The sequence below is a fragment of the Serpula lacrymans genome (genome assembly GCF_000218685.1).
Source record: "Serpula lacrymans var. lacrymans S7.9 unplaced genomic scaffold SERLAscaffold_5, whole genome shotgun sequence".
In the NCBI taxonomy this organism is placed as follows: Eukaryota; Fungi; Basidiomycota; class Agaricomycetes; order Boletales; family Serpulaceae; genus Serpula; species Serpula lacrymans.
In genome coordinates, this window is record NW_006763294.1 from 296,322 (window position 1) to 319,394 (window position 23,073).

The following is a 23,073-nucleotide window of genomic DNA, read 5'->3' on the forward strand; positions in this document are numbered from 1 at the left end:
GTATTCGTCGAAGACTTCAATACTGGTCAATTCTTCGCGTTCTTCCACCATCTCCTACACGCTTACATCCTTTATAGCCACTCTACCCCATGAAAAATACTATCACATGGAAGCCTACGACCGGCGCATGGCTTCACTGCGTTCTGGAGAGTTTGTCCCGCCCTCTGACGACGCATATGATCCCATGGCCGACTTGCGAGCTCATCAGAGTCGACATAAGAAGCAATCAGTCGAACATGAAAGTTATCTGAACAAGGAGCAACTACAGGAGCTTCGTAGAGTCCAACACGAGAGAGTTGAGGTGGGCTTCACTTTCTTCTTCTGAGAGCCGAGAGCTGACGTGGAGCTAATTAACCGTCTGTCTAGGCCAGTAAAATGAAACTATTGGGCATGGATGTTAAGCAGAATATGGGTGTTCGCATGGACGGCACTATGTTTGATGGTTGATAGCCTTGTTTACACGACGTTTCTTGGGATTACAGCATTTAACTCTATGTTATCAACTTTGATTTGTTGTAGTACCTAGTTTCTTTGACAGACACTAAGAATAAGCAGGGAAAATCAAATTTTACTGTGGTCAATACAAACAATAATTTCCAGGATAACCACAAAGCAAGGCAACACATAATTTACATTCGATGACCTCTACGGCACAACAAGTCCCATCGAGATCCATATATAACAGCGAAATACCCATCCAAAGAATCCATATCCAATTACTCCACCCTCATAAGACTCTCCAACTCGGCGAACATAGGTGGTTCCATATCTCGCAGCATAAGCAGATCCCATGCAACCTCACACCGACCACCAAGCATCCCCGTGCCTTTTTCAACTCCATTATCTCCAGCCTCACCATACCCAACACCAAAAGCTAGCGTTGGCACGGTAGACTGAGAAGTATCAAACGAATCTTCACATCCATCCACAACTTTCATAGCTTCCACAGATCTCCGCGCGGCTATCATATACCATGCACGCGTTTCTGGGTTGGGACCCACCAGTAACCTCTGCACCATCCTCAACATCACCTGAGAAAAGCTCAGACTGCGGTCCATTTTTATTTTTTGTTTCAAATCAGGGGGCGCCAGGAAGGCGAGCGCATATATCGCCATGGTGAGTTTCTCCAAATAACTCAACCAGGCCTCACGGGCCAACAGCCCGTAGTCAGCGTCTGATATTGGTAGTCTGTGGATCAGCGCCTCGAACAAGCGCCATTGCCACGTTTGTGGAATGACTTTCGAAAAAACCATACGATTATGATCAGGATGGCCAAGACGCGTGAAAACTTCCAGAGCAATATCGGAGAGTGGTGGCGGTTTACTAGACGTTGGCGGTCCGCCAGTTTGTCTAAGGTATGTAACTGGAGAAACCGCGTCCACGGGGTCAATAAGGAAAGATGCTATAAGCTCGAATGTCCGGCTTGCTATTCGCGTGGTGGTACTAGATGGCGAACGAGAAGGGGGATATTGAATCATCCCAGCTATACTTGTCAGAATGTACAAGGTATCCTTCCGCACAGTGGCTACGTCAATGAGCGAGAGAGCAGGGGAGTTTGCACGAGGAGGACTGCCATCTTGAACGGTAACGCCACAGACACGCAGAGCCAAATCAAGTACGCGCTCATGGTGTGCCAAGAACGTCATGTTATCAGCTATGATGGAAAGGTTGCGTAGAATATTCATGACTGCCAGAATTATGGTGCCCGGCCGTTGCCGCGGCCCATAGCTTGAATCTCCAGATCCTTGTCGTGGTTGGAGTCCTGCAAAATGTTGCGACTCTTCATCGTAGGCTGTATCGAGGAGCTCTCGATGCCGTGGTATGCATGTCTCCTCCGTCAAAGCATACTCGGCCACATCCGGAGTGCCTTCAAAGGCCTGCTCTTCCATAAGATCCAGTACCTCTTCCAGTAGGTCTAAACACTGAAATATCGGAAAACCAGAACCTTGAGTCGGACCTCTCATCGTTGACAGCAGCGAGAAAGTCGTCAGCCCATATGATAACTCGGTGGCTAGTCGTGAACGAAGGGACATGGTTAACGCTTCAATATCCACGGCTCCCCAGTCGTTGATATCTCGCACAGGCTTCCGTCGTGCTCGCACATACTCTTCTTCCATTTGATTTATGTCGCGACCTCCACATGTTTCAACCTCACGGGCAATAGGAAGATATTCCACTTTCCAGCGTGTGTATTTAGGTCGTGAACGGGTCGAATTCGATAATGCACTGGGTGAAGAGGACGCAGCATTGCCCGGTGGCACATTTGAGGACATCGTCGTGTTATCTGAAGAAGCGGGCTAAACGGCGTTAAAAGAGGCACATCAGAACAAAGAAGAAACGCATTAAGCAGATAGCGCTCACAAGAACTTGTTCTGGTGGCTCCGACCCATCTGAAATAAGTTAGCCGAGAACCATAATGGATTTACGTCAATACGTTGACTCACCTTTTCTTGGTCGTGCCCTTTTTCCAAACATCTCACCAGATTCATGTTTTCTCTTGCCCCCAGACATGCTGTCTTCAAATAGGTTTGGCCCTTCCTGAGAAATTTGTGATCCGGGGAATGAGCCATTTAGTGATTGGGTAACCGGTAGAGCTGGGAAAGTATCCAGATTTCCGCTCGACAGCGGTCCCGGTGATTGCATCATGGGACCAGAAGATGACTGTCTTTGATGAGGGCTATGGGGCATAGATTGCAAAGGCGGAGGAAATTGTGGAGAATCGTTCAAAGACATGGTAGAATCATGTGTATGTGTACTTGAAGCTGGCTGCCCCAACATTCCAAGCATGTTATTCATATTGCCCCCAGTATTTTGGGATGGATAACCCGACTGCATTGGACCGCCAGTTGCGCCTTGATAAGGTCCAGTCGTTGACCCTGGGTTAGGCGCCTGTGGGGCATTAGGCTGCCGTCCAACTGCCATCATCGCTTTCCGGTGATGGTCTTGTACATTTCGTTTATAAACATCCTCGAATGGAAGTAGTATGGCAGCATAATAGTTTGCAAGAGTCGCGGCGACAGACTGTTGACCGTTTGGCTGGGGAAAGGGAAAACGTTCAGGTAAGTCGAAATGATGCAGGATTTGCGTCCAAGCATTTTGTTGATTGAACTACGTTTGTTATGCTTTATTTAGGTATACTTGAAGCAAAAGCGAACAAAAGGACACGCACTTTGTGATAGCCTCCATTTTGGAACACAAGCCCGTATAATTTTACAAGGTCCACATCTTTTCCTGCGAGGCGAAAGACGCCAACCTCATTCGTGACTTCTATCGATTTCCACTGTGATTGGGATGGGTCGTAGCCAACAGGATATGGATGACCGCTCAGAGCTGGTGGTAATGGTGCGTTACGGCTCGCATGTAAACCCGCTATGCCTTGGAGGAAATTTCGTTGTCTAAGCTTGAAGGCAGCAGGAGTTTGAAGCTGACGGGGAGCCAGGCTCATCTGAGAGATAGAATGATCGACGAGGGGAGGGTTAGACGAGAGATTGATGTTGGGTTGCTGGTGCATGGGGTACGCGGGTGCCTGAGAGTTGGGGTGGCCAGAAAGTGAACCCAGCGCGCCAATATGGAGAGGATTGCTATGAGAAGCAGTAGCGAGACCATTGGGCTGATTAATTAAGGACGACATTCCTCCGAGGTATGAACCCGGGGTTGTTCCGCCCATAGGTTGTTGGGATGCAGAAGCCGCCGACAAGCGACCGTTTGAAACCCTTGCGACGTTAGCAGCATTGAGAGCTGCCATTTGCTTCGCGGCTGAGCTGGGGTCCAGGTTGAAGTAAGGATTCCCATCAAATCCCATAGTAGACGGTGGCGAAATGAAGGGAGCGATTGGTGATGGCTGGTTTTGATGCTGTTGCTGCTGAAAATTGCCTGCATTTTGAGAGCTGTTTTCAGAACAAAAAAAGGATAAGGGGTATGTCGGCTGTAGTGGTTAAGATACAAGAGGCGAATGGCTTACAACATGACCTTGGGAGCTTATTTGAGGTGCAGCACCGTGTAACGAAGCACTGTCCCAGCAATCGAACTCACGATGACTAAGCAGTCCCCAACACCGCCCACACCGCTCCAGAGGCGGTGCACTCCAACCCGGATGCCGGTGTGCGCAGAATAATACAGTATACAGTCCGTCCTGCACCTTGCATCCTGCCACTGCTGCGACCGTTGAAATGGTCGATATCATCGTTCTTGGTGCTACAGGTCAGTGTTTCTATGTTTGTGCGACTAGGTTCTGACATAGGTTTGACATTGGACTAGGCTACACCGGAAGACTAATCACCCGCTACCTTTACGCCCACCCCGAGCGCTCCTCATTTTCTTTTGGAATCGCAGCACGCTCCAGGTCGAAACTTAACGATCTCGTGTCAGACCTCTCTCTCGACAGCACCGTACAACTTTTCATCCTCGACATAGCAAACCCAGAGCAAATTGATGCAGCCGTCCAGAAGACCAAAGTCGTCATAAACGCAGTGGGACCGTACTGGCGCTGGGGAACACCAGTCGTACGGTATGCACCCCGCCTCTGTCATCCCGCAGTTAGTGTTCATGACGTTTAACGCAGATCATGCGTGCAGCATGGAAAACACTATGTTGACCTTGCCGGCGAAACGCCCTGGGTGAAGGACATAATACACGAGTCCGTTATCTTGCCTCTCTATTTCATTTGGGCCTAACTAATTCTGCTCACACAGGTTCGATTACGTTGCCACTAAAACCGGAGCTGTCATCGTCCCCTGCTGCGGGCTCGATTCCGTCCCTTCCGATGCCGTAGTCCATATCTCCAACAAGACTCTCAAAAATCTAGCTGGTCCAACTACCACAATAGACTTGTCTACTTCGTCATGGAAGGTCCAAGGAGGCGTCTCAGGAGGCACTATATCATCAATTATCACAGCGCTAGAAGATGTACCGCGCGACAAGCTTCGCGCAGCACGGCTCGATTTCGTGCTCAGTCCCGGTGAGTGTAAACATTCCATATCAACTTCTGTAACAACGTGAGGATCGATACTTACACTGTTAAAGTTAAGGGTGTCCCAAATCCCAAGCCTCGTTTCCTCTACTCACTTCCCTTAACACCACGAACGTCATGGGGCTCGTATTTCCCTATGACATTTATTAACAGGCCCGTAGTTCACCGCACATGGGGTTTGCATGAAGCCGCTACCCGCAAAAGGAGCTGTACTGAGGTTGAAAAGGCCTCGTCGTATGGTCCGGAGTTCAAGTATGACGAATTTTTGTCCTTGCCAAGCATATTCCATGCTATCGCATTTAGCACAATGCTACTATTCGGTGCACTGAGTCTCGCCTTTATCCCTCCAGTATGTATTCGATGTACCCTCGCAATATCTTCGTGAACAGTTATCTGATATTAGTGCATTCTTCTGTCCAGGTTCGTTGGCTAGTAAAGACATTCGCACCTCCAGGCAGCGGTCCTTCTGACGAGTTCAGTGATTGCTTAAACTCGTCCTTTCCACTTCAACTAACACAGTGTTCATCAGCAAACTCCAAAAAGGATTTGTCGAAGTAACCAACATCACATCTTCAACAACCGTCGGTGAGCGCAAAACCAGTGTCAAGAGCACCTTCCGTGGACGTGGTGACCCAGGGTATCTCCTAAGCTCAGGTAAGTCCAGCAATCTATTTGCTCGTTTGTACCATATATACCTACCACTGAGCTGGCAGTGATGATATCCGAGTCTGCTCTTGGGCTCCTACTGGATCAAAATGAACTTCCAGCACATGGGCGCCAGGGCGGGATACTCACCCCTATGAGTGCACTAGGTGATGTCTTACTTGACCGTCTCAGACAGAGCGGTCGGTTCGAGATCGAGAGCGAGGTTATTCTCAGCAACAAGGCAGAAGAGGCGCGTAAGGTTCGCTGACACATGATGTAGAATACGGATAGGGGTCACATTTAGTTTAGTAGTCATACAGTCGTTTGCTTGGTTTATAACAACATCCCATTTACTTTATACTTGGTTTGGTGGAATAATTCTAGTCATAATGGATGGTACGAAGCATTATACAGCAAATATAAAGCACGAGTAATGTATCATTGTCAAGAAGTTGATATGGATATGACTGCGCAATGGCCTTAGTGATACTTGAAGCACTGATGTTAGGTTCCTACGGTCCTTGATTACTTGATACTTGATGAGACGGCACGAAAAAGGGAAGCTTGGCAGGATTGCCTCCTTTGGTCAAAAGCAAGATGAACCAGGCGGAATGTCTCTGAGACACCATGCAAGAAGAAAGGGCTCTGTCAATGCGAACAATACCTCTTGAGAAACTGGTGCAATCCTGGAACTCGAGCTTCCTGTCAACTTGTGATCCGACGACGATGAATTGGTGTCATCGAGTGAAACAGTACTAGCAGATGGTTGACGGCGACCAGCATCACATGGAGAGGGGCCTAAAACAATATGTTCTCGGGAGTGCTGGAGGGTAGTTGTGGCATCCGATGGGAGGGTCATGCTGTTTGAACTTTGTGCTTGGGGTACAACTGCGTTGAGAAACTTGTGCTCGGTGAGGCTCCTGTGAGTCAAATTTTGAAGAGTGTCGCTGAAATTTTGATGAGCTGAAACCTGCTCATGACCAAGATAATCGAGCGTATCGTAAAGCATACTATGGCTAGTGGCGAGCCCCTGTTTTCCGAAAATTTCTAAAATCACATAACAGATGTGCCATTAAGTTTCATTTACTCTTCCTACTGTGCTCGTACCTGGAGTTTTGGGGAGCATATAAGAAGCGGGAATGACGCGTGTCATCTGCTCGCTCGACACTGGGACGCGTAATGAGATGGGCATGGACGCAGTCTGCGACTGTAAGGGATAGATGTCACTGTTTTGATACTGCTGAGTGCGACAATCAGAGATATGTTCAGTGATGCTGGCAGCTGGCAGGAGGCTAGCACTCGAAGGGGGATGATTGCGGCTATCATGATTGTTCAAAGTCATAGACGAAGCCTTTGGTTGAGAGTTACGTGGGGAATATTGATGTGCTGATGGTGGGTTGGGGTTGTAAGGATGACCATAGGTGGGCTCAAGTGAAAGATTTTTAAGCTCGCGTATGCTATGGTAGCTATCATCATTGGCTTGATAGAGGCTTGAAATTGATTGCCACGGATGCGAAGGCTGCGCTGTGATTCAAGAAGATGGCATTACACTCAGATCCCAGCTATATTCGAAACCATATTCACCATGATAGACAGCCTCCAAAGCGGCATCTGACTGGAGGGCGTTCCAGTCGTAGGCCATGACATTTTGACTGTTGAGATTGTGGGTACGAGCTTGTCCGCGATTTGGCTGGCTTTGGTAGCATGGAAGATGGCCATAGTGTGGCTCGTATGTCATCCTGCAGGTATGCGAGTGTATTACTATGGTGTGTTCACGGTATTGGAGGTTTTGATTATAGTCGGAATTGGGTCGGAATGGTAGACTTGGAAAAGCTGGTTCCTCAGTGCCACCTGAACAAGCTCGGTCTTCTCGGTCACGGTCTTCGCCTCGAACCACACCGTTGTTGAGAAACAATAACTCTCTTTCATCTTTCTTCATATCCTTTGGACACCTCACAGGAGACTAAACTACGCTAAATATTCTCCATGACACGTATGATAAACGTTGGCGCTGACTGGCAACCTGTCCAAGATTTATGCTCTCGAAAGTTCTGCCAGTAAATCCGTCACATACATCGAGTCTTACTTCGTGTAGTATGCTGATCCCAGTGGAAATGGATTGAATACAAGAGTGCCTGTACTGGATGGAGCCAGTATATTCCCAGGTGTTTCCAAGGCGTTGCTCCAAAGACGGTTCCCCGCTAGTCGCTCACTTCGAGGTTCAAGGTGCGCACATCCCCAGAGTTCCTGCCGAATGCTCGACACCATCTTGTTGCTCGCTCGATTTTGCATGGATCTGGAAATAATCTTATGGGGAACAACCCAGGCGGGATTCTTAGTGAGACATATGTTTGCCCTGAGGCTGGAAAACTTTGACGACATATGGACGCGACCTCACGTACTTTTTGATATCCATCTACTCTTGAAATGATGGGAAAATATGTGCGCGGTCCGAAGGATATCCTGTTATCAGGACAAGGAACTAGTGGAGGGATCTTCAACAAATGTTGGTCACGAACATCGAGCTTCTTCAGGACCTGGTCTTTGACTTTTGCAGTCTCACAAAACATCTGACAACTTGAGCTCTTGTAATCGAATAAGCCACTGTCAGTCATTCCAGAATTTCTCTTTGATTGTGGGTTGGTTGGAATAGAGAAATGAAACCGACTGTCATTTGCTGATGAGTATGCTCTGGTCAAGGAACCTTCGGACTGTCCCGCCGAGATTTTACAGCATAATCAAGTCACGTTGGAAGGATAGGGAGGCCGTCTTCCGACAATGGTTAATCTGGACATCAGATGTAGTGTGGGTGGCCTATCAATAGAGACAAAGTTCGTTCCGCCATTATCCCTCGAACTCTGATGTTACCAATTGACCGTCCAGGAAGTTGTGGCAGGCCGATGCCATGGCTGGAGTTCATTGAATTTTGTTGATGCTCTAATCACCGCATCAAGGTGAAAATTCACAACTTGGAGGAGATTTCTGAGCGCCATCGGACCGCCGTAAGGAATTCTTTTTCCTGGTTTCAGACCAAGATGTTAGGACGACGGAAGGCAGTCAGAGATCGATAGCCTATATTGGCGTATTCCGGGCCGGAGATACGGTCCGGTCATGGGGACTCGATCAGACAGAGGCATATATAAACTTCTTCTCCAAAGGAATAATGTGATCTTCATCGTCTTTCTTCTCATCTACCACCCTCAACATGTCGTTTGGAAAAGTCATCAAGTTGAGCACGGGCCAGGATATCCCCCAAATTGGTCTCGGAACATGGCTTTCTAAGCCCCAAGAAGTCGAGCATGCTGTATGTGGTCGCATTCATCGTGTTTATGCGCAGATTTTGACTCTATGATTTCTGTCACTAGGTTGAATGGGCAGTTCGCGCTGGCTACCGTCACCTTGATCTTGCCATGATTTACGAGAATCAGCACGAGGTCGGTGCTGCTCTCAAGAAAGTCATTCCGTCTGTTTGCAAGCGGGAAGATCTCTTTATGACATCGAAGCTCTGGAACTCGTCCCATCAACCCCAGGTTGCAGAGGCCGAATTAGACGAGACCTTGAAGCAGCTTGGAACTGATTATCTGGATTTGTATTGTAAGTACGAAGCTTCTTGAGCCTCTGTCCAATTGGCTGACGTATCGTGAAGTGGTTCACTGGCCTGTCGCATTTATTCCCGGAAAGGGCCTCAACCCAATTAACCCGGACAATGGCCAGAAGCATCTTGACACCGAAACATCGCTGGTCGATACCTGGAAGGCTATGATTAAGCTCAAGGAGACTGGAAAGGTATTGATGATAGTCCACTTCCCTGAGTATTCCTCATCGCCTTTCAGGTTAAAGCTATCGGTGTATCGAATTTCACCATCGACCACATCAAGGGTATCATCGCTGCTACTGGGGTAGTACCGGTATGTCTGTCACTCCAGCGACGTTTTCAATTCGCACATCCAACGGGACTTTCTCCCTTTAGGTTGCCAACCAAATTGAAGCGCACCCTCTTCTCCCTCAAGATGACCTCGTTGCGTTTTGCAAAGAGCAAAATATCCATATCACTGCATACAGTCCTCTAGGCAACAACTGTACGAACCTATTGATTTATTACTATTTGATCTGATATTTAATGTATATCTAGTGCTCAACAAGCCTATGTTGACTGAGCACGCTTCTATCAAGGAAGTTGCTGCTAAACTTGATGCCACTCCTGCTCAGGTGCTTGTCGCTTGGGGAGCATACAGAGGCTATTCTGTCATTCCCAAGAGTGTTCAGCATGGTACTATCTGTTCTGATCAACCCACGCATTCATGCTAATATTCCTGAGTTATCAGAGCGCGTTATATCGAACTTCAAACAAGTTGAGCTTAGCAAGGAGGACTACGAGAAGGTTTCTGCTGTGGGACATAATAACCACACGCGGTAAGTTCTATATCGATTTTTCGGTTTTGTCCTTGAATTAAAGGGGCGATTGTGCGGCGGCAGATACAACACTCCCGCTGGTTACTCGCCGAAGTGGGACATCAACCTCTTTGACGAGCCCATTGAGCTATCCGCCACTCATAAGGTCAAGGTTCAGTGATCATGCCATGAACGTTGCATGAACCGTGGTATGCTTGGTATTGTATGAGGAGGGTATTTTCATGACATTGTATTGCCAAGAACGAAGGAACCCAATCCCGATAGAAGAAGAAGCTAAAATAATTGTGTTGTATGTATGTTTTTATTCATCAATTAAAGTATTTGGCTTTCGCGTACATGGTGTGGTAGGTCGTCTAAGTGATAAATATGAAAAAAGAAAGCCTAAGCTGCCTTCAGGCGTAGATGTGATTCTAAGATAGACGAGATACGAGTCGATCGTAGAAAATAGTCTACGTGTGAAATAGTGATGTGGCGTGCATCCTTCATCTGCTACCACATCAGCGTTCTATCGTTCAGTCTATGGTATTCGACGTTCGTGTCTAGTAGATAGAAAGAATAAATGATGAATTTTAAGCAAGGTTGGGTAAAGACCGGAGGGTCTTTCGGTTCGAAACACGGCCTAAATCCTAGAGTCTCGAGGCGAGCTGAAAACCCAAGAAATTAGGAGTGCACGACGCGAGCAGCGAAGCTCGAACCAACCTGTTAGGAAGTGCAATTTGCTGGGATTATCTTATCGGTGGCATGGTGTACCTTGTAAACGGTTCCAGCGCCGGAGAAGATTGCAGATATGGGGCTAATATCGTTGCATGGTTCCTCAGATAGAGGGTGAAAGCCTCGCTAGACCACCTCCCCATGGTTTTGACTACGTCGAAAGGTACACCTTGTAGTAAGTATTCGAGTGTGCCACCTATACGAATGCTATGGCCTTTGATGTCCGGTAAGTTGTTGGTGGCGGGTATGGAAAGAATGCGTTTCGTGAACTCTTTTTTGGAGAGCGGGCATAGGCCTTTGGGATGTTTCCAAGCAAAGAGATGCGCTTGTGCGTGCGCTTTGTTGACTCGGAGGTGGTTCTCGAGTGCTTCTTTTGGGTCTGAAAGATTGTCTTGAGTTGCCCATTGTGCGTCTTCTCCCTTGGTTGGAGATGATTTCGTGGATGGGACGTGAAATTTGGTCACTTGAAGGTTATTTCTATCTCTTACTTCGGAGATGCTCGCGTGAGTTACATGTTTGTTGGGATTAAACTTTCAAACTTTGGGCCCGTTCGGCAGCCACCGTTTCAAAACGAGAGCCGTTTGAAAACGCGCTCGTTTTGAATGAGCTGAGAGGCAAATGAAATTTCTCACGCTATGTCACACCATGTCACGCGCGTTTCGGCATTGTAGATTATCAGTAGATAGTGGTTTTCCTGCCCCCCGAGCCTCCATCATGACCACATCCTCCTCTCGAAAGAAAGCAGCTGCCTTGGCTCTCCTTAAGTCATCTCAGGCTCAACAAAGGAAGGCTGCTTCCCTGGCTTCAGCCACAGCTGCTGCTGCTGTATCACTGGCTTCAGTATCATCTCTTATTTAATCACCTCAGCATAATTCAATTTTAACTGGTCATGCTTGGGTTAGGGAGCTATTATGTGGACATCCTCGTCAATTCCATAATATGATGGGGCTTTCCAAGCCAGTTTTCCGCAGGCTCCTCCAAGAGCTCAAGGATCATGCAGGTTTTTGTCACTCCAAGCATATCTCAAGATAAACTGTAACAACCAAGAGTTTGTTACTCTGGCGCACAACTAGAACCAACTATAGAGGTAAATGATGAGGGAGTGGTTACCCTTTAGGCTTTGACAAGTTAGTTGTGAGGATACAACAGGAGGACTCACTAAGTCCTTCCCCATGTATTGTTCCTGTATATATACTAAAATACATGAGGTACTGTACAGTTGTAAATAAAGTTTAAAGCACCTGGTCCTCCCAGTTAGTCAGCCTTCTAATAATGGATGGTTACTGACTGGGCCAATTATTACAAGGCTCTCGCACGGAAAGCTCCAGACACCAGCATTAAATCCTGCCCGAAATCCAGAACTAGCCGTTGGCAGAGTTCTTTGGGTTTCGCTTATCGATTCTGAGGGCCTCTGCATACACAATATATACAATGACTCTCAGGACCAGCTCTTCCCACGCTGTTTCCTCGTTTCTTGTTGTTATTGTCGTTGTCGTCTCCCCATTGTTGCTGTCATCTCCCCATCGTCGCCGTCATCACCTCCCTACCCACTGTCGTCATTGTTGCCTCCCCACCATCATCTCATTATCGTTGTCTAGCATCACAGCCGCAAAAGTAAGTCCACATGTATTATAAACTATACTAACAGAAGTGCTATATATTGTTTAAACAAAATGGCCATCTGATCTCTATCAACAAAATATAACAAGGAGTAATGCTCTGTTGAAGAGCATGCGGCCTATGTAAGTGCCATCCATCAATTTCACTCTGTGCATTCATCAATTGACTGATCAGCCAGATGTAGCGGCTGTCTTAACTCTGGAAACAGTGTGGCAATATGTTGGCTTTCAAGCATCTGTGCCACATCATCATGTGGCCTCCCATATGCACGGTCAAAATTCATAAGGATGTCTTCAAATTGGTCAAGAGCAGGGTTCGGAGAGAAGAGAAGACCTGTGTCTTCCAGCCAGGAATTGTGATAGCGATCAGTGGACCTTTGGAGGAATGCAATGGCACTGGCAGGTGGTTGACTTGGGACTGTTGATCCTCCCGCCTGAATAGCGACTGCAGAAGATGTCAAAGGAGCTTTGCCATCAATGGTGCATATATCTACACATTGTTGTTTGGATATTGTATGCTCATTGACAGGGCTTCAAAGCTGTTTGGTTCCCTTGTCTGATCTAGTTTGCCTATGGGTGTCTGCAATTTCCCCACTATCAAGTTTTCTGTTGCGGTTATTTGACATTTCCATATACTCTTTTTTGCTAATACTTTTCCAATGTGTTGCTCCAGATTGCCATTTTTGCAACAGCATTTCAAGGTTTGGAAAAGTGCTCATTGCTTCACTCATGTTCTTGAAAGCAATGTTCTCAGGCCAGCCTCTAATATCAACTCTGTAGCGTTGAACAACATTTGGCCAATACTGTGCCCATTGCATCTTGGCATTGGGATTGTCAGTAATCTCGGCTAAGGCAGGTTAGTCAATTCGCTAGGCAACAGAAAATATGCTTTACTGACCAAGCTTTGTTGTTATTTCTGTGTGAATCTGTGCTCGGACACTAGCAATACACTGTCGGTGATTACTTGCTGCACCTGCTGACTAGTAAGTCTTCCTGCTCATTTTAACAACTTTTATAATTTACCTTTTATACCCTGTACAGCATAACCCTCAAATTTTGTTACGAGGTCCTGATTGTCGATACTCATCACAGAAGGCATAAATTCCTCAGAACCCTCTGTCGCAACAGAGATCCCATGCAATGGCAAGTCGGTAGTGCCTCGGGCACTATATAATAAGGTCTCCACTCCGGTTTGGTAGCGCAAGTTGCTGAGCTGCAAGCAATAAGTAAGTATATATGGTTGATGTCTGGGGGCAATACTCACTTCCGACTCTACAGCTTGGAGTGTTTGTGTAACATTATTCACTCTTGATTTTGTAGATATACAAAAACCTTTCCTTTTTCTCTTTCTGTGGTTTCTGAAGTCTTCGACGAGACATGCTTTCTCGTCTGAAGTGAGTGTGTGGTATTCGGCACTGTGGTCATGAACAAGGCTTTGTAGGACAGCCATCCCACTCCCTTCTAGAAATGGGTCAGGTCATTCTAGTCTTATGGTAAGTAAAGCACGTACTATTGCTTTGGTCTATCTCACAAATTTTCTTCCAGCAAAACACATTCCACGCACTCAGCTTCTTTTGTTCTCGGCACTTCAAGACTCGGCCAAAATAGAGGTCATTTTGAACACGCCAATAACCCCTGCAATTTGATGTTGCAATGGCCGTCATTGTATTGTCAATGCATTCCCAAGCAGCTTCGAGATCATTCCTGAGCTGTTGGGATCACTCACTACGCTTTGCTGCAATAATAGCCCTTGCTTCTTTGCTAAGTCACACACAGGGCCGAATGCGGGTTAGGCTTTGGGTATCATGGGGGCTGGTATGAGTACGGGCCCCGGCACCTCATTTCCTGACCGTGTATACCTGGTGTCCAGCCATGGGTAATAGACCTTGTAGAGAAGAGATGATGGGTATCAACACAGAGAGTGGGTGTGCACCAAAGTTTATCAGTAGCCCTACACTACTTTTATACTGAACTGACTCAGACAACGGGAGGGCACATGTTTATATTCTCGTAATTGAAAAATGTACAAAACAATGAAGACACAAGCTACGTGTAACAGTAAAAAGACGTACACCACACCATAGAAAGCAGACAACATTGTAGATGAGTGCTGTAGCTTGTCAGCATGAGGATCTACTTCAATGAATAAGATATTTTACGTACCTTTACAACAAGAGTGTCGGCTGAATCGACAAGCAAAGCTTTGCAAAGATTTGAGGCCTGCTCATATGTAAGATTGCAGCTCGGAGATCTCAACACTGCATCCATATTTGGTCCAATACTCATAATTGGGGGTCAATGTGGTTGCAAGACGCAAGTTTGAACCGAGCAAGCAGTACTCTACTAAGTGTTGCTAAACTCCAAAATGTAAACTGTGTCCTGTCTCTATTGGTCAGTGGTGCAATGAAGATATGAGAGTTACAGTGAAAGCTCCTTCAAGTGACCCTCAGAGTCAGAGGATATAGAATAATGTAAGAACCAGTCTCTTTGTCTCGAAATGAGGTTCTGCAAGTGCCACCCACAGCCACACTTCTGTTATATTGTACAGAACATTTGTATTGTACCAAACTACTACAGTGCTCAGGATAGAGTTCCAATGAAGTTAAAAGCGTCATAAACCATTTCTGCATGCTCCTGTCTTGTTGTTAAATCTGAACAAGCAAGTCTGTAGCCAGTATTTTGTTTGATATATCCACGACGTCTGAAATACACTTTTAGACATGTGAAATAAAAAAAAAAAAGAATAACATACCACCTGAGGGGGCAGGCCGTTTTTCGGCAGCAGTGGCAAGGCAATCTTGTAGTTGGACACCTATGCCACGTTTCCCTGAAAATTTGGGCATTGATTCTATGTAATCTAATCAGCGTAAGTGAACTTGATTTACAGCTGAACACCATAGCCATTGTCGTTTTAGCTCTCCTCCAAGCATGGGATTAGATAGATTAAGTTCCTGAATGACTTGAGTAACTTCATTTTCCTCATTGTATATTGCTGTTTGTAAACAGTGCATTTCAACATTCAACCAAACAATTTCTTCACGAGCCCGGCATAGCTTAAATACTTGACACAAGCCGCCCTGTTTGCTGGTTTTGTCCAGTCCTGCATACAAATATCAGTTCATGCATCATGTAAAAGATTAAATTCACCAAGAAATGTAAAATTGGCTATATCCTTCCAGGATATTTTTGGTTGTGGTGGGTTGAGAAGGTCCGCTTGGACATTGTAGCAATTTATAGCACTGCGGATGGCCTCTGATTGCCGCTGCAAGCCTTTTGATATATGCTGTCAAAGCTTGTAGCCTATACCATAAGACTGAGGGTAGATATATGAATATGCAAAGGATTATCTTACCTGTCCCTGGCATTAAAATCTTTGACAGCTCAAAGAGCCTCATGACAGTGAGACACTCCAAATTGTCTACCGTTGTTTGATACTTTGAAATAGACTTAGCCTCCTGGTAACGGTTATACTCTGTGCTTCCTATAGCCCATCGTTCTTTGATACATAGTTGTACCTCAAGGTCACTGACATTTTTCTCTGAATTTTGTAGCCTAGCATATGCATTATCAACACGGATCCGAGCCTGCAAGAGAGCATTGTTAATGTCTTGGATACTGCCACTATGTGAGGTGGATAATGCATTATTGGCCATCTGACGTGCATTTCCCCATTCATTCCTACAATAGTCAGTTATATAATACAGCTACAGAAAATCAAGTGCATACTGTCGAGTGTGTAATTCATCAAGTGTTTCAATGTATCGCGTGTAGAGCTGGTCTTTAACTGGATATTGTGTCAGAGTGGTCAGATGTTTTTGTTCCTCGGCATAAAACCATTCAAAATCTGTCTCGGTAAGGTGTAGTTCAACCTTTATAATCTCAAGTTCGGCCGTAAGCGTGTTTATAGCTTTGGAGGCTTCATGATAATGATTCCTAAAAAATGTAGCTAAACACCATGTTAGCGTGTGGTACCATTGCATGAGTAGAACATACTTAATGCGGCATACTTATCAGCATCCCAAAACGTAAAGTATTGTTCAATTGCTTGATGTCGATGAAAGGTGGAAGCATGTCTAGTACCACGAGCAAGATTGTTAAAAGATGAGAATATGTGCTCACAACCCTCGCCTTCACTGTGTCCTGTGCCTTCAATGTACAGCGGATGCCAGTCCAGCTGGCATTTGCGATTGTGAGCGTGGCCATGGAAAGCACCAACCATCATTCAAAGGTTGTGCTCCCGAGCTCTCAGTCCAAGGGAACTGTTTTGCAGAGTGGTAGAAAATGCACAACCTATATCGTACGCACATCCACCATTTTTTGCTGTACACAGATAATAACTTATGTATAATTGCCAGTGGATATTTTGCTCTAATAAATGTGTCAATATCCGACTCATATACAAAATGGGCACTCACAATTCACCGCTTGCAATCATATCACAAACAGAAAGTATAATCCTGTGACAACATGTTGCAATGAATATGCCGGTCTCGTCAAATATACTGAACTTTTTTTTCTTCTGTTCAGGACCGGCATTCCTCCATTGATCTATTCAAGTGAATGATTCTGACTCGGTGCCATGCACCAAAGTTGATTGGTAACATGGACAGGTGTCAATAACGAAGTGAATATTCAAAAAGACTTGCCTTTGCGCCACACAGGCACAGTGCCACGTGGAATAGTAATTAATATTGCCTTTTTCGAACTTGTGGCTGATCAGCACCACCTCTATTAGGCAATCCAGTCACGCTCACCTTTGCTTTTCCATTCAGTACTTTCGGCATTTCGGCATTTCGGCAAATTTTCGCGTCGCCACTGGCTACACATTGCATTGCGCCCTCGTTTTTGTTGTTTCCTTCACTTCCCTTCCTTTGCCTAGCCCCACCATGGGCCCCTTCCTCTCATTTTTATTCTCACCTGACGGTCGTTTCTGGATCCCCATTCTAATCCACTTTTTCATCACCTCCACCCTCCTCCTCCTCATCTTATTTGCACCCCCACCATTTCTGATGTCACCACTTCCTATCCGCTTCCGTCGCCGATCCGTCGACTACCACGTGCCACTGCTGATATCAGCAAAGCCCCGGCGGCCGGTCCAAATAGGGCAACAGGTCCATCTTCATGACGTCGATCTGCCATCATATACTATCAAAACATCAGTCGCTCGTCTTGCCTGGTTGGAGCGTGGGTGGGTAGTTTTTGAGCTGGAGAAGGTTCATCCCCTTGCGTCGCCCATGTTCATCGCTGTCCCATTTACTTGGGTACACTTATCTTTTGTCCATCGTCTTCGCTACAGCTACACCTACCACACCCTGCCTGGGACTCACTTGTTCCAAATTGGAACTACTCCTCTCCCTCCCTCGTTTGATCAGGTGGTCCAACACAACCAGTCCATTGGTAAGGCCATGGAACTGTCGGATTTGGACTAGGTGGTGGACCGGTGGCTCCAGTTTCTTTTTCTTCAGCAGAACATTCATTTACAGTGCGATTATTTTTGATTTTTGAATTATTTTTATGGACACATATTTTTTAGAATGCCTGACTGACAATAAAGGAACTGTGTTGATACTGATAGTGTTTTGCCTTGCCCTTTTTTTACTGCATCTTCCCATGACATCATGATTTTCCTGCTCTCTTTTTGCTATTGGACTTTACTTTATGGCTGTACAAACCTGTGACATTACTCACAGCATTCATTGTTCCATCCCTTTCTTTTCCTTTTTTTGACAATCTTATCCTGTACTACCTACGCAGGATTTGTCAGCATACATTCCTTCCTTCATGTTCTTTCTCATTCTTTTTGCACAGCTATACTGTGCCTAGCCTACTTTTCTTTTACTATATAAACCCCTGTATTTTACCTTGTAAAAAGAACAAGAACTCCAATCCAGACTTCTTCTCTGCTCTCAAGTTCACTACTCTGCTACTTGTGATCCAGTGTGGTCACAACACTTCCCACTTCTACCACTGTCAACTGCTGTCATCGTCACTTCCCACTTTTGAAGTTGTTGTCATCCATTTCGATTAGAGTCCTTCTGAGCACTACAGTTTGTGCATTAGGAGCCTGCTATCACTGGGAACCTCGTCATATTGTCGTTCTCAAACCTACCTTGTGCTACGATTAGCAAGGTAGTGCTCGTCTATACTTGTCACAAAGCCCCTATCCTTCTATAAATTCAACTATCCCTCCTCCTCAAAACCCACACTCATACACCTCTGGGTTTTACTTTGAAGGATCTTTATATGTACCACCCCACAAACAACCAGACCAGTCCACTGTTCTAGGAGGCAAAGCCCATAAACAAGTTCTGTGGAATCTGGGAGGATTGTGTGTTAGTTTGTTTTTGTGTGTGGTTTTCTAACAACAGTTCTCATCATCGACAACACTTAGCCCTGCTCTCCTCTAAACGCCCACACCGACAGCCCATTACTCCTACCCCAATAATCCTGATCAGGACAGAATTAAACCTCAATAACCCACTAGATGCTGCAGTTTATGCATGCCTAACCACAGTCTTCTACTCTGTTGCCAGACTCGGAGAATTCACAGTTCCCACCATCAAGGACTTTAGGGCCCATTCAGCAGCCACCGTTTCAAAATGTCACCCGCCAAAAAAGTCGCGTTTTGTTTCGAAACGGGCCCATTTTGGAACGAGCTGACGTGTTCAGCAACTCAGCTCATTTTGAAAAAACTTTGTCACACTGGTCTGCAAATTGTGTTCCCAACTTTTACACTCAAACTACAGTAGCTCACACTGCTCTATCACTCTCAAACCCACCTCAAAAGCCCCCAATGACCTCTCAAAAGCTCACACTCAAGATTTCATCTATGAAAAACAGGCTCCTTGCCAACAAAGAGAACCAACCTCCTAGTCAACAATCTCAGAGTTCAGCCCCAAAAGAGCCCCAAAACGCGAAATGGACATCAGAGGATGATGCCACATTAGTGGATAAATTGAAGGAGGCACAAATGGAAGGTAATCAACCTGACATTAATTTCTAAAAACCAGCTTTTGTTGCTGCAGCTGTTGTGCTAGTGCAGAGCCATAAAACCACTGGTGGTGCACCAAAGACATCTACATATTGTAGCTGACATTGGGGAACAGTAAGTCAACCATTGTACAACATATATTGTACTGATTTTTATCATCACAGTTAAAGGCTATGTGCCTTGTTGTTCAGCAGCTCCAAGAGCTGTCTGGTTTTGGATGGGATAATACCAGAAAGAAAGTAACTGCTGAAGAAGATGTGTAGGATAACTATATTGCAGTAAGTGTAGAGTCAATAATTTAGTATGGGATGTACTCAATTAGATCTGTCTCAGCCCCATCCAGAAGCAAAGCCATGGCGTACAAACCCTTTTCCGCTCTACAATGACATAATCGGACTCATTGACGGACGCTATGCCACTGGTGAGGGTGCTTTTCATATCCCAGAGATTGATGAGCCTTCTTTGCCCTCGCCTCATCCTTATGAGGAGCAAGTGGATCAAGATGATGTGGGCACAGCGGATAGTCATCTAGAGAGTGATTTAGACTTGGATGGGGAAGAAAAGTCTCAGGTATGTGATATGGCTTGATGTTGACTTTACCTCACTATTCATTCTTCTAGGATTCTATTGAAGTGTCTCAGAACTTAAAACACAAATGTGCAGCTTCTGGATCACCCACTCCTGCATCTGCATCAAAGCGCCTTTGTACCAAGGTGACAGGACCTTCTGCTATCCTTGGAATTGCAGATGCACTTAGTGCTGTGGCTTCATCACTCAGTCATCCTGACCCTAGTATTTCCCAGCTTATTGATGATGTCCCCAGCACACCTAAGAGGAGAATTGCTGCATTCAAGGCTGTTTGTGTTGATGATGCATTGGCCACTGCTGAGTGCACACAAGCAATTGCACTATTCACCAAGAATATTGCCATTGCTGATGCATATTCTGCTATCTCTGATGATGTCCTTCAATCCAACTACATCTGTCTTGAGATTGATAGCATGTAGTTAAAATAGCTTTACTATTACTAGTTTCCAGTTTGAGTATATATGATATACTGTTCCCACATTGCCTTTGAAATTATATCATGTTTAAGTACTGCCCTCTCCTTTTCCTGAGGTGTGATGACATGACTATGATCCTTTTGATCCTGCTGCATAGCTTGACTATTCTGTCCACCACCTATACTGTCCCCTTCTTCATTGTTACTGTCATCAGGATCATGAACTCGTATGAAGTTGTGAAGAATGCAAAGTGCAGGAACAAGCTTTGCTTGTACCTCCAAAGCATACTCTGGAGCTGCAACCATTAGTCAAAAATGTCTCTTGACCACCCCAAAGATGCGCTCAATAACAATACTAGCTTAAGCATGACGTAAATTGAAAAGCTCTTTGAAGTCTTTCGGCCTGAAAGATAACAAGTATGAGCTGAGATATCAAAGTGAAAGAAATAAAGACCTTTGTGAAGCTCTACCCTATTCTTTCAAATGGTATTATACTCCATGGTAGGGGACCAAAAGAGAATCACATGAGGGAAAGCCTGCATCCACAAGATAATATAGACCTGGAGGAATTACAAAGCTATTCCTCCGAGCATTGTTGTACACACAACTATCAGCAGCACTGCCCTCCCAGCCAGACAGGACATATGAAAAGTGCATGTCAAAGGTGCAAGCAGCAAGGATATTTTGAGAGAGTTGACCCTTCCAATTATGGTAGCTACCATCTATGGCACCATGACACTGTTTAAAGAAGGGATAGAACTTGGGCTCATCTCAGATTTTAGGAGGGACCTCCTCATTAGGGGGGAGATTGATGTATTTCCGGTAAAGGGCAGGAGAAACCACCATATTGAGCATACAGTGAAAGATCCTATAAGTAACAAGGTTATATACTCAGTGAATGATATTGAAGAATAAACACATGCATACTTTGAAATTGTATCAGCACTATACTGGAACCTCTCCTGCATATCCCTATTTGTTCCACCAGTGCAACACATTTGGAGAAAGATAGCAAGCTGTTCCTGTTACAATTGACGTACCAGTACCTACTTACACTTCACCTTTTTCGTACTTTTACTTTTATTTTTCCAAGTCACATGACCAGTCACGTGACCATTTACTTTACTTTATATTTTCGACTTTTCATAGTCACATGACCAAGTCATGTGACACAACACCTGACCAGTGTCTAGACTTAGCATGTGACCGGTCACATGCTAGACATCGGACTTTAAACCACTTGGTCCTCCCAGTTAGTCAGCCTTCTAATAATGGATGGTTACCGACTGGGCCGATTATTACAAGGCTCTCGCACGGAAAGCTCCAGACGCCAGCGTTAAATCCTGCCCAAAATCCAGAACTAGCCGTTGGCAGAGTTCTTTGGGTTTTGCTTATTGATTCCGAGGGCCTCCGCATACACAATATATACGACGACTCTCAGGACTAGCTCTTCCCACGCTGTTTTCTTGTTTCTCGTTGTCATTGTCTACCCACCATCGTTGTCGTTGTCATCTCCCTATTGTTGCTGTCATCTCCCCATTGTCGCCGTCATCACCTCCCTACCCACTGTCATCATTGTTGCCTCTCCATCATTGTTGTCATCTCACAATTGTCTCTCCTTAATTGTTATTGGAAGATAAGTTTTTCCTTTCAAATTTTATTCTATCACTTTACTAATGCCTAGTACGTCAACAAAACACAGTGGTTTATCAAAGTCTATTATCACCCAAACCCATAGGCATTTTGGGCGTACCTCCAAGGTTCAGAAGGCTGGAAAACAGGTGCACCGTGTTGAAGAGGCTAATGAAAAAAGGTTGCGTCAAATCAGAGGTGAGCTGTTCTCTATACTATTGTATTTATTGTATCTCAGGAATATACATGAAGATCTCTCAAAGGATGACCGTCTAATGATAGAGAATATGTTGTCTGATCATGCCATGGCCGACGTTGATTCCAATCTGTCAGAAGCTGCTAGAGATTTGAGTGTGCACTATGATGAAAATGACGAGGAATATCTGGAAGATTTGGCACATAAAATGGCAGATACAACAGGATAGTATGTAAATTTTTATGTTTTTGTTTTACGTTCATTACTCATAAATACTAGTGCATACATGGACCCACACACTCGTTGTGATCGTACGGAAGTGCAAAATTCTCAATGGGATCTTCAGATGAATTATCTCGTGCAGGCATATCTAACATACAGGCACATGGACAGCGGTGATGGAATTCCCCATATTGATGATAGCAATATGCATGTTCCTGACCACACAACCTGCCCTTTACTTGAGGGTATTGAAATGGTTGACATTTTCGTCTGTCGACATACTTGTTTAACCCCACAACCCTATCACAAGTATCCCAATGAGACACTAATCTATTATGGATATTTAGGTTGTTCCCCATTGTATCCTAATGTTGCTATCTCAATTTGCACACTTGCTGCCTATCGACAAACACACAGGGCTTGTCCCCGGTTCACCATTCAGGCTCAATGTAAAGCTATGTGCCATCTACATAATGTAAGTTATAACAGCTGATAGACATCCTCGGAGCTTAATCATTTATCTTAGATTCCTTATCGTCCTTATCTCAAAATGCAGTTTTCTGCCACCTTTGATGTTTATTTGGAAATACTACATCGTGTTGACAAACTCCTTGAAGTGGCCTTAAAATGTGATACACCAAACTGGTGCATGCTGCACTCGTGTCCTGCATG

At 45.2% G+C, this 23,073-nt stretch overlaps 5 protein-coding genes across 5 annotated transcripts; 3 read left to right on the plus strand and 2 right to left on the minus strand.

Annotated features, from left to right (window-relative positions):
* Nucleotides 1-564: 564 nt before the first annotated feature.
* SERLADRAFT_462878 (uncharacterized protein) lies at nt 565-2,151 on the minus strand (the record flags this gene model as incomplete). Its single annotated transcript, XM_007316258.1, has 1 exon — nt 565-2,151. One exon carries the CDS (start codon nt 2,115-2,117, stop codon nt 717-719), a length of 1,401 nt encoding a protein of 466 aa, XP_007316320.1.
* A 1,940-nt stretch (nt 2,152-4,091) lies between these two features.
* SERLADRAFT_462883 (uncharacterized protein) lies at nt 4,092-6,555 on the plus strand (the record flags this gene model as incomplete). The annotated part of the gene is made up of 8 exons (XM_007316259.1): nt 4,092-4,200; nt 4,258-4,507; nt 4,562-4,636; nt 4,692-4,957; nt 5,023-5,318; nt 5,390-5,442; nt 5,499-5,623; nt 5,683-6,555. 8 exons carry the CDS (start codon nt 4,170-4,172, stop codon nt 5,880-5,882), a joined length of 1,296 nt encoding a protein of 431 aa, XP_007316321.1.
* Nucleotides 6,556-8,781: 2,226 nt separating this feature from the next.
* On the plus strand, nt 8,782-10,357 carry SERLADRAFT_462889 (uncharacterized protein; the record flags this gene model as incomplete). Its single annotated transcript, XM_007316260.1, has 8 exons — nt 8,782-8,918; nt 8,980-9,208; nt 9,261-9,400; nt 9,448-9,522; nt 9,585-9,693; nt 9,747-9,884; nt 9,940-10,027; nt 10,091-10,357. 8 exons carry the CDS (start codon nt 8,820-8,822, stop codon nt 10,185-10,187), a joined length of 975 nt encoding a protein of 324 aa, XP_007316322.1.
* Nucleotides 10,358-12,608: 2,251 nt separating this feature from the next.
* Nucleotides 12,609-13,033, plus strand: SERLADRAFT_462891 (uncharacterized protein; the record flags this gene model as incomplete). Its single annotated transcript, XM_007316261.1, has 1 exon — nt 12,609-13,033. A coding segment is annotated over one exon (198 nt), but the record flags the coding sequence as incomplete, so codon positions are not given.
* A 1,904-nt stretch (nt 13,034-14,937) lies between these two features.
* Nucleotides 14,938-16,560, minus strand: SERLADRAFT_407043 (uncharacterized protein; the record flags this gene model as incomplete). Its single annotated transcript, XM_007316262.1, has 6 exons — nt 14,938-15,008; nt 15,110-15,184; nt 15,362-15,457; nt 15,710-16,035; nt 16,084-16,303; nt 16,365-16,560. 6 exons carry the CDS (start codon nt 16,558-16,560, stop codon nt 14,938-14,940), a joined length of 984 nt encoding a protein of 327 aa, XP_007316324.1.
* Nucleotides 16,561-23,073: the final 6,513 nt, after the last annotated feature.